The 9431-nt window shown below is 61.2% G+C and overlaps 3 protein-coding genes across 4 annotated transcripts in view; 2 read left to right on the top strand and 1 right to left on the bottom strand.

Annotated features, from left to right (window-relative positions):
• FAM134C (family with sequence similarity 134 member C) overlaps positions 1–2799 on the top strand; it is a gene marked incomplete at its 5' end in the record, with an annotated part of 5678 nt that extends 2879 nt beyond the window's left edge. Inside the window, 5 exons of the mRNA XM_017834068.1 lie at positions 3–30; positions 440–577; positions 1033–1112; positions 1428–1560; positions 2064–2799. Coding sequence (XP_017689557.1) covers positions 3–30; positions 440–577; positions 1033–1112; positions 1428–1560; positions 2064–2497 — 813 coding nt within the window. The remainder of the gene's footprint in view (positions 1–2; positions 31–439; positions 578–1032; positions 1113–1427; positions 1561–2063) is intronic.
• Positions 2800–3938: 1139 nt separating this feature from the next.
• On the top strand, positions 3939–5740 carry PSMC3IP (PSMC3 interacting protein). The gene is made up of 8 exons (XM_017834147.1): positions 3939–4000; positions 4111–4220; positions 4293–4382; positions 4446–4557; positions 4701–4846; positions 4944–4997; positions 5079–5138; positions 5216–5740. The coding sequence occupies exons 1-8, from the start codon at positions 3970–3972 to the stop codon at positions 5273–5275; spliced, it is 663 nt and encodes a 220-aa protein (XP_017689636.1). The 5' UTR covers positions 3939–3969; the 3' UTR covers positions 5276–5740.
• A 178-nt stretch (positions 5741–5918) lies between these two features.
• On the bottom strand, positions 5919–9257 carry MLX (MLX, MAX dimerization protein). 2 transcript variants are annotated; one of them, XM_017834145.1, is made up of 8 exons: positions 9182–9255; positions 8885–8921; positions 8684–8773; positions 8261–8367; positions 7980–8079; positions 7609–7708; positions 7178–7379; positions 5919–7082 (listed from the first exon to the last, which is right to left on the bottom strand). In XM_017834145.1, exons 1-8 carry the CDS (start codon positions 9221–9223, stop codon positions 7026–7028), a joined length of 735 nt encoding a protein of 244 aa, XP_017689634.1. In that variant the 5' UTR covers positions 9224–9255; the 3' UTR covers positions 5919–7025. The 2 variants fall into 2 exon arrangements, with proteins under 2 accessions (XP_017689634.1, XP_017689635.1); XM_017834146.1 differs by lacking the exon at positions 8885–8921 and having other exon boundaries at positions 9182–9257.
• Between the last annotated feature and the right edge of the window lie 174 nt (positions 9258–9431).

The following is a 9431-nucleotide window of genomic DNA, read 5'->3' as shown; positions in this document are numbered from 1 at the left end:
TCCCTGGACTCTTGCTCTCGTACTTGCTGTGTAAGTAGATCTCTGTGCCAATACAGACTTACGTGTGAAAAGAGATGAGGGATCTGAATGTGTGAGGGATGGGGCTCCTCTGCACAAAAGGAAAGCTTGTGTGAATGGCTTTAAAATTTAAAATTATACATTCTGCCTGGAACGTGGCGGTTCTTGACCAGGACTCAAAGTCTGGTCTGGAAAGAACATGTTTGAGTGCTTAGTAATCACAGATCTGAGCACTGGTTGGCCTCTCAATTTTGTTAAATTGGCAGAGGCGATGGCACCAGTTCTCACAGCCTCCTGCAGCGCTGCCCTCAGTGCCCAGACCTGCCGTGCTCTGTGTGTTGTGCTGCATCACAAAATGGGCAGGATGTTTGCCAAGCAGCATCCTGACCAACCTTCTAACGTGCGTTCCCACTCACCCCAGTGCTCCTCGTCCTGCTGTGGCCCCTCGCCGTGTACCACCGGCTGGGGCAGCGCATGTACCTGCGGCTGGAGCCGGCTCTGCAGCGGCTGGACTTCAGCGTCCGGGGATACATGATAGCCCGGCAGCGGGAGAGGCAACGTGAGTGCTGTGCCACTTCTGACCCCTCAGACCTTGGTCCTTGGTGCCTGAGGTGGGCTGTGAATGGAGCCCCCGGCCCTGGCAGGGGGTGGGAGTGCATGTCTGGCATGGCAAATTCTTGGAGCTGCCTTGGGAAGGGAGCGAGGCAGCTCTGCCTCCACAGCCACCTGCCAGGGAGCAGCTGCCGTGGGATCTTCATGGCGCTGAGCTGCTCCAGTTCTCGGCTGCCAGAGCTCTGTGTTCCATATGATGGTTGCGCAGAAAAAGGAGGAAGGGATCAGTGCAAGGGAGTGCTAAAACATGTTCGGCAAAAAAACCTGCCGCAGCCGCAGTCAGGAATTATCACAGCTCTGCTGCGGAACAGAGCTGGCTCTACTGTCCAGCTTGGGGTGTTGTGGTTCTGCACAGAGCCCTATCCCAGCAGCAGTAACAGCGTTGGCTCTGGTTTCTGGCAGTGCGTGCCCAGGCCCTCGGTCAGGAGGCCACGGACGATGGGAGCGACAGCGAAGAGGAGCTGGCTGCATTCTGCCCCAAGGTAACGGAGTGTCTGGGAGAGGAGAGAGCTTGGCTGGACAGAAAAAACAAAGTAGCTGAATGTGATGGGAGAGCAGATGAGGACATTCCCCTTCCAGAGAGGTCTTTCCCACTCTGTCCCCACTCAAGGATGTCCAGAGCTGCTCATGCCAGCTGCAGGCTCCTAAGCTGGGCAGTACACATGAATGAGCCTTAGGTACCAGCCTCCTTTGAGGGCTGGGTTTAACTAGAGGCCACTGGGTCATCTATTTTATCTTGAGGCACAGGAATAAGCTCTACAATGCTGATGTTTTCAATTTTATCTCCTATTTCAAAGCTGGATGACTCTGTGGTCGCCAAGGAACTGACCATCTCTGACTCGGAGCATTCAGATGCTGAGGTTTCCTATACTGAAAATGGGATATTTAACCTTTCAAGGGGCCAGACTCCCCTGACAGAGGGATCAGAAGGTGAGAGGAAATGGGCAGCTTGTGGAGGGTGTGGAATGCCAAACAGGCGCCAGTGTGACGGGTTGGAGGGCGGATGTGTTGTTACCTCATGTCCTTGAGGTCTGGCTCTTTGATGTCAGCCTTGCTGCTGCAGATGAGCTGCAACTGCCTGTTTTGTTCAGAGCGTCCTCCTTCATTCCTGTGGTGCTTGAGTAGAGCGACAGCAGCTGCTCTGCAAAGGCAGATCCAGCTCTGCCAGTCTGACTGTGGGCGCAGAAGCAGTGTGGTTGGGGGTGTGGGTGCTCCCCTCTGGCAGGTGACTGGTTTGGCACCCGCATTCCTTGTGAATGAGCTGGGAGATCAGTGGGATCCAAATAGCTGGGATGGGGAGGAGGGCGAAGTTGAGGAGCGTGTGGTCTGTGAGATGCCAACAGCCTGCCCTGGGGAGGTGCTGGCCCAGCTCCTGATGGAGCCTGCGGGTGCTGGGCGAGTGCCAGCATTTAAAGCACTTTCTCCTCTTCCAGACCTGGACGGACACAGTGACCCAGAAGAATCATTTGCCAGGGATCTCCCTGACTTCCCTTCCATCAACCCAGAAGCAACTGGCATAGATGATGAAGACGACACCAGCATTGGGATCCCAAGCCTGGCATACCGCCCACAAGGGACAGAGGATCTGCATCTCCCGTACGACCAGGAGGAGTCTGGCGCGCTGCCGTCGGTGCAGAATCTCACCAACAACATCGCTGGCTTTGTCACCAGGGGGATGATCCAGCTGGCACTGTCAGGAGCCCCTCAGCCAGGCTCCTCACGCAGCACCAATCCCCAGAGAGGGGCAAAGACTCACCTCAGAGCAGTCAGCTCAGACTTGGACACTGATGCCGAAGGGGATGATTTTGAACTGCTGGATCAGTCTGAGCTGAACCAGCTGGATCCTGCTGGCTCCCGAGGCCAGTAAGCCATCCCATCACTTCCCTCTGGTTTTCTATTGCGCCTCACGGAGGGAATCCTGGAAGGAAAAGCCTTGCACAGTTCTCTCAATCGTCTCCTGTGAGTCTGAGTGACGTGACAGCCAGTCCTGGCTGGGAACATCACTGTGACTTGTGACTCTGTAGCCTCGCTTGGATTTTAAAATAAAGGACACTGGTAATCCCTAGGGAGAGACATTGATGGGATAGGTCCACAATCACCCTGTGCTGTCTGACAGGATGCTGCCTGCTCCAAACTTCCTCACCTAAGACAATAAATGTGGTGTCTGCAGCTCTCGAGGCCGGTGGGACCGACGGCATTGCCAGGGACAATCGTGCACTGACCTCTGGGGCTGATGCACAACCAGGGGAACAGGATGAGGCCCTTCAGGCTTGGTGTCTGGGACTCAGTGCTGTTCTGTCTCAGACAGCCAGTCCCTGCTCCTAAAACATTCACAAATCCAAGTCTTCTCTCCCAGCAATATCCAGCTCCAGGTGGAACCAACCCCCTTGCTCCACTGTGGACGTTGTGCAGCTGCAATGTTTTCCTTGCACTGGCCACTCCCTCGGCTCCAGCTCCTCATGATGCTGTTTTTTAAGAGCTCAATGGCAATAAGACACCTGCTGTGACCACCAGAGTCCTGCAAGAATATCCACGTGTGGCCCCTGCTCTTGTGTTGCTTTCCTGAACTAACAGCCTTTCTTGAGAGCCAACTAACACTTTGCTAGAACTCCCTGTGCTCCCACCCTCGTGTTCTCCTGGGCAGGGCCGAGGTTTCCTGGAGGAGGGAGGCAGTGGGACAGGGGTGCCTGGGCAGTTGTGTGTCCCCCTGGCCCTATTGTGTCCAGCCTTGTGCAGGCAGAATCCACGGACAGGGGACACCAGCCCGGGCTGCCAGTGACTGAGGAGCTCATGCCCACTGCGGTCCCGTGAACAAACCAGCAGCCCCCGGGGAGAGCCGCCCCTGCTGTGTCCGCCGAGCTCCCCCCCTTGCTTTTCCTAAGCCATAGACCCGGTTCTGATCACGTTTGTGCAGCCAAGAACGTACCTCGGCAGGGACCCCATTACCGGCTGCTGTTTGTCTGACTTCGCCTGCCCGAGCGCGTCCGCCGTGCCGGGGCCGCAGCCAGGGGGGAGGCGGGGCGGGGCGGCAGCCTCAGACCCGGGAGTGGGGGTCGGTAACGGGTTATTCCATGGGGGCCTGAGGCGTCTCACGGGCCGAGTTGCGGTGCGGAGCCAGGGCGCGGAGGCTGCGCTGCTGACGCCGCGGCGGGAGGGCCGGGCGGGGGGCGGTGGGTGCCCGCCCGGAGCCCCCGCCCGCCGGTCCCGCCTCCCCGGGGCGCGGCTCCCCCGCCCATCGGCGCCGGCCCGGGCCCTGTTCCCGGTCGGACGGAGCGCGCGGCGCGCCGGAAGTGCCGCGAGCGGCGCCAACCGGGGCCGGACCGGGGCGGGAGGAGCGGGATGAGCAAGGGGCGCGAGGCCGCGGCGGGCGGTGAGTGCGGGTGGGCCGGGGGAGCCCCGGGCGGCGGGTGCGGGAGGGGGAGCCCGGGGCGGCCGCTGCGGTGCCAGAGGAGGCCGCGGTGACCGGGGCCGGTCCCCCAGGAGGCGGCGCCGCCGCCGTCCTGCTGCGGTACCTGCGGGAGCAGAACCGTCCGTACAGCGCCCAGGACGCCTTCGGGAACCTGCAGCGGGAGCACGGGCTGGGCAAGGCGGTGAGCGGGGCCGGGGCGGGGCGGGGCGGGCGCGGTCCCAGTCCCTGTCGCGGCTGACGGCGCGTCCCGCAGGCCGTGGTGAAGGCGCTGGAGCAGCTGGCGCAGCAGGGCCGCGTGCGCGAGAAGGCCTACGGGAAGCAGAAGATCTACTTCGCCGACCAGGTGAGCCCCGGCCGCGGGCGCCCTCTGCCCGCTCCAGCCCTCCCTGACCACCCCTCCCCGCAGGAGCAGCTCCCGGCCGCCAGCGATGCCGAGCTCCGCGGGCTGGACGAGGAGATCACCGCCCGCTCCGCACAGCTGCAGGCGCTGCAGCAGAGCTGCCGGCACATGGAGGCGGGTGAGTGCGCCCGGGCGGCCCCGTGGGGTCAGGGACAGGCTCAGGTCCTGGCTCTGCAGCCACCGGGAGGGTCCCCAGGGCACGGGCAGCTGTGCCCCGGTGCCGGCTGGCAGCCCGGCCAGTGAGTGGTGCCGCCTCCCCAGAGCTGAAGGACTTGAACAGCTCCATGACAACTTCCGAGATGGCCAAGGAGATCGAGGCGCTGAGGAAGGACTGTGCCAGTTACACAGAGAAACTGGAGAGGATTAAATCTGCCACCAACCACGTGACTCCAGAGGAAAAGGAGAAGGTAAAGACCTGCCAGGGCTGAGCCTGGTGCTGGGCTGGGCCTTCACCGGGATCCAGCACATCTCTGATGGGCATTCCCAACGTGGTGCTGTTGGCAGGTGTGCCGGGAGCAGCAGCTGTACCGCCGGGAGTGGCGCCGGAGGAAGCGGATGGTACTCACTGGGGGCTGGGGGTCAGTGCTGGCCCTGCTGGGACGGGCCCCCCACAGCCCCTGACATGCCCTGTCCTGTCAGGCCACTGAGCTGCTGGATGCCATCCTGGAGGGGTACCCCAAGAGCAAGAAGCAATTCTTCGTAAGTACCGAGGCTGGAACTTGCCCAGGGCTGCTGAGCCAGGCCCTGACCTGCCCTGACCCACCGGTGCTGTACAGGAGGAGGTCGGGATAGAGACGGATGAGGAGCATGGCGTGGTGCTGCCAGCGGCCCTGTGAGGGGCTAGGGGAGCCTTTGCCCCGGGGAGAAGCTGCTGCTGTGGAGCTGCTGCTGAAACTTGGCTGTTGGGTTGTTCTGTTTCTCTTTTTGCAGGACCTGGGCTCATCCCGCGTATTTATGTGTTTAAAATTCTTTTGCAGTTGGAAGGGTGGTGGGTGGGAGAGACTTGGCACTGGCCCTCTCCTTGCAGAGGGATGTTGTTTCTTCCTGCCCCTCAGCACAGGGAGCTGCCAAACTGGGGTCCAGTGGGGCTGAGGAGAGGTGTGGGGGCACTGGTGCTGTGTCCCTGCTGTTCTGGTAAGAAAAGGGATGTGGGGGAGGTGGGGGGGCACTGGTGCTCCAGTACGGAAAGAGTGAGGGACTGTCAGGGCTGCATAGCTCTGTATGTGATCCAGCCCCTTCTTGCCGTGTGCCTGAGTGGTCACACAAGAATATGATCCATTAAACACCAGAATTTTGGTTCAGCTGTGCTTCCCTGTGGTGTTTGTCTGTTCAGAGGGTGTTGGGGCAGGGTTTAGGTCCTGAGGGGTGGGAAGGGTGGGAGCCAGGAGAGGGTAACATGAACCACAGAGACTGGAATGGGCTTCTGGAAACTACTGGCTCTAGGGCCCAGCTCTAGGAACACAGCAGCAGAAAAATCACTAAAACATTCAGCAATATTTAATTACTTTTCTCAATAGAAAAATACATCACTTTCATGTGTGAGGTCTGTAAAACTTCTCATCCTCCTCCCAAGGCAGGAAGCAACACTCCCTCCTCAGCTCTGGGAACAAAACAGCCTGAAATAAACACTCCCTGGCTGTGCCCCTGGAGCAGGAGCACAAACATGGTTACAGAGAACAAATCCCACTATCCCATTACCCTGGGCAATGACCAACCATCAGCTGGGCAGAGCTGTGACCCAAACTGGGCGTGAGACAGGGGCAGAGGTGTCCCTGAGAGCAGCTGCCTGCACAGCTGGCACTGGCAGCACTCCAGGACCATTTCAGTGATTTACAAAAATAAAAATCAAATCAAGGCTGGTCATGGATGTGTGTTTAAAAATTCTAAGGAGGGGCGGCAAGTGCATGTGGCCACATTGTGCTGCAGCTGCAGAACATTCTGTGCAGCACAGCCACAGCCAACCCGAGAGGGAGCTGGATACAGTCCAGCGCTTGCAGGAACTTCCTGTGTCCCTACCAGGGAACCCACAGCTGCAGGAGCACCCTGGCACTGAGGGGCTCATCCTGCTGCCAGCACTGACAGGCTCTCCCAGAACACATCTGCCTCAAAACAGCTGCTTCAGAGGGAGGGGGGAGACAGTCCAGAAGTTGGGGAGAATCTATTCCTACTGTTTCACCAGAAACCCATCATTTTTAGCACACATTCATCGCATTTCCCCAGCCGGGGTCAGCGGGGCTGTCAGAGGCCTGAGGGCACAGAGCAGAGCTGCTCCAGGGTCAGCTCTGCAGGGAGAGTCGGTGGCACAGGCAACCTCACAGCACTGCCTGAGCCACAGACTCTGCCCTCACTCCTCTGCTCCACATTCCCTTTGCCTCCCCTCTTGCCCAGTCCCTACCAAGACTCGGTAACACCGAGCAGAGCAGCTGTGTCTGCACGGCCACCGTTGGGCTTCGGAGGGAATACAATAAATAATTCAGAAAAGCTCAAAAACAGCCACGAGGGCGAGGGTCCAGGAGGGTGCCTGTCCCCCAGGCCCCTAGGCAGGAGGTGCCCTGTCCCCACAGGCACAGAGGCAGCGGAGGAGGCTCAGTAGAGCTGACTCTTCACCTGGTGCAGAACCCCGATGACAACGTCCCGCAGTGTCTGCAGCAGAGAGGGGACACGGTCAGTCAGTCTGTAGGGCAACAGCTGCCCCCATGCCACTGTCTCTCCCCCTGGGCCATGGCACCAGTGCTCACCTGGGGCTTGCAGTGCTCCTCGATCCAGCTGAACACACACGCTGAGAGCTCCTGGAAACTTGTTACAGAGATGGAGGCATTGAAGGACTGGAACAGGGAATCCATGATGCCTTGGAAAACATTGAATTTCACTTCATCAGAGACCTGGTCCTTCCCTTCATTTGGGTTGTCTTGATGAGCTTTCACAATCTGCTCATAGTTCCTGAAACAAGTATAGGGCCTCAAGGTCAGCGATGAGGCGTCTGCACCCAGCTCCTGCTCCTGGTTCTGAGCTCCTGCTCCCAGCTCCCACACCCAGCTCCTGTGCTCAGCTCCAAGCCCCAGGCCTGTTCCCAGCCAGAGAACCTCTGGATGACCCCTGGCAGCTCTTCCCTGCAAGGACATGGGGGAACAGCAGGAGGAGGGCATGACCCTGACAGCTCTTCCCTTACACTTTCATGATCTTCAAGGCCATCACATCTTTCCTGAGGGTAGAAACTTCCTCCTCCTGCTTCTTCTTTTCCTTGTGCAGGAACTGGATGTAGTCAATGGCTGAGCATGAAAACACAGAGTGAGGATTTGGGAGCACACACAGGCCCCTGAGACCCCCACAGGAGGTGCCCAAGCAAGGGCAGCATCAGCTTCCGCTGCCCCAATTCCCCTGGGGCAGACAGGCAGGTGCAGGTGAGCAGCACCTGAGCTCCCCAGAGCTTCATCGCACCACAAGGTCCCAAGGTGCTGAACTCTGCCCTGCACAGCTCTAGGGAGGCATTCTGGGGGATTGACAGCAGCCCCTTCCATCTCCCCACCCCCTGGGACTCACTTTTCTGGAGGACAATGGCCTTGCTCAGCTTCTGGGAGCCGATAGAGAAATCCTGCTGCTCGCAGGTGGGGACGATGGCCTGCAGGTCATCGTAGCCTTTCTGGGGGGAAGCAGAGCCACAGCACGTGGAGTTCACCCTGTGGGGCTGGGCCCACACCCAGCTCCCACCACACAGCCCATCAGGGCCAGGGCAGCTCCCAGCACACAAGGAGCCTCCTGGAGAGGGCAGATCCAGCAGCTCAACAGGGGCAGCGCTGGGTGGGATATGGCTCTCCCCTCACCTTGATGGCATCACGGCGCTTCTGCTCAGCCTGGGTGTGTGCGCGGCGGCGCCGGTCCTTGTACGACTCCTTGTAGGGCTCCTGGTGGTAGTCACTGTCCTCATCGTCTGTGGGGACAGGGCACGGCCCGGGGTTGAGGAAGCAGAGGCACGAGGGGGCTGTGGCAGCTCCGGGCCCAGCACAGCCCCTGCCCACTCAGCTCCTGCAGGCTGGGCCAGGGACAGTGCCCCGAGGGGCCCCACCGACCTCTCCCCTCTCCCTGTGGAGCTGCACAGGAGGCACCTGCTGTTTCCACCACCTCCCTCCTCCTCCTCAGGGTGGGAACCCTGCCCAGCCCCCTTAGCGCAGGGCAGAGCTGGAGCCCGGCAGGTGCTAGGCTCCCCCAAAAGCAGAGACACTGCGGTCCCGGGAGCCAAACCCCACCTGTGTTGGGGACAGAGGAGGCGCTGGTAGAGCCGATGCTGTTGGCCCGGGACACTATGCTGCTTTTCCGGGCGTTCTCCATGAAGAGCGCTGAAACAAGAGTGTCCCGGGGTCAGTGCCCAGCGCGGGGTGTCACCAGGCGCAGGAACAGGGGGTGTCCCCGGGTGGCCGCTGCCACCCTGGCGCGGGGGTGGCACCTACCGGAGTCCAGGCCATTGTCGCCGTAGGCCGCGTCCACCTGCGCGGGGCCGGTGGAGACACGTCAGCGGGGCCGGGCTGCGACCGCGGCCCGGCCCCCGAAGCCCCCCCGGACCCGCCCGAGCAGTGCCCGCCACCCCCGGGCTGCGTCCCCGCTGGGATCTCCGGCCGCCGCCCCCCACACAGGCAGCGATCCCCCGCGCGCTCCTCGCCCCGGCGCTCACCCCGCCCGCCTGCCCGCCCTCCGTGGCGCCCGCCCGTCGCCCCGTGGCCCCGGCGGCGCTCCGGGCCCGGCCCCACCTTCCCCCACGGGTCCTCGCCCCCGCCCGGCGGCTCCGCCATCTTCCGCCCGCCCGGTCATGTGACCGCGCGGGGGCCGACGGGAATCGCGCCCCGCCGCGCGCCACCAGGGGGCGCCCGCGCCTCTGTGTGGGTGTGACGTTATGGCCAGGACACCGTCGCTGTGACGTAATCTCCAGTGACGTCATCGCTGCCGTGCGTCCCCAATGCGGCACCTCCGAGCCCCGCGGGGCCGGGGGCCACGCCCATA

This window comes from Lepidothrix coronata, unplaced genomic scaffold, assembly GCF_001604755.1.
Source record: "Lepidothrix coronata isolate B3197 unplaced genomic scaffold, Lepidothrix_coronata-1.0 Scaffold229, whole genome shotgun sequence".
NCBI lineage: Eukaryota > Metazoa > Chordata > Aves > Passeriformes > Pipridae > Lepidothrix > Lepidothrix coronata.
The sequence above is the reverse complement of the archived record's forward strand: the minus strand, read 5'-3'. Positions and strand labels throughout refer to the sequence as shown.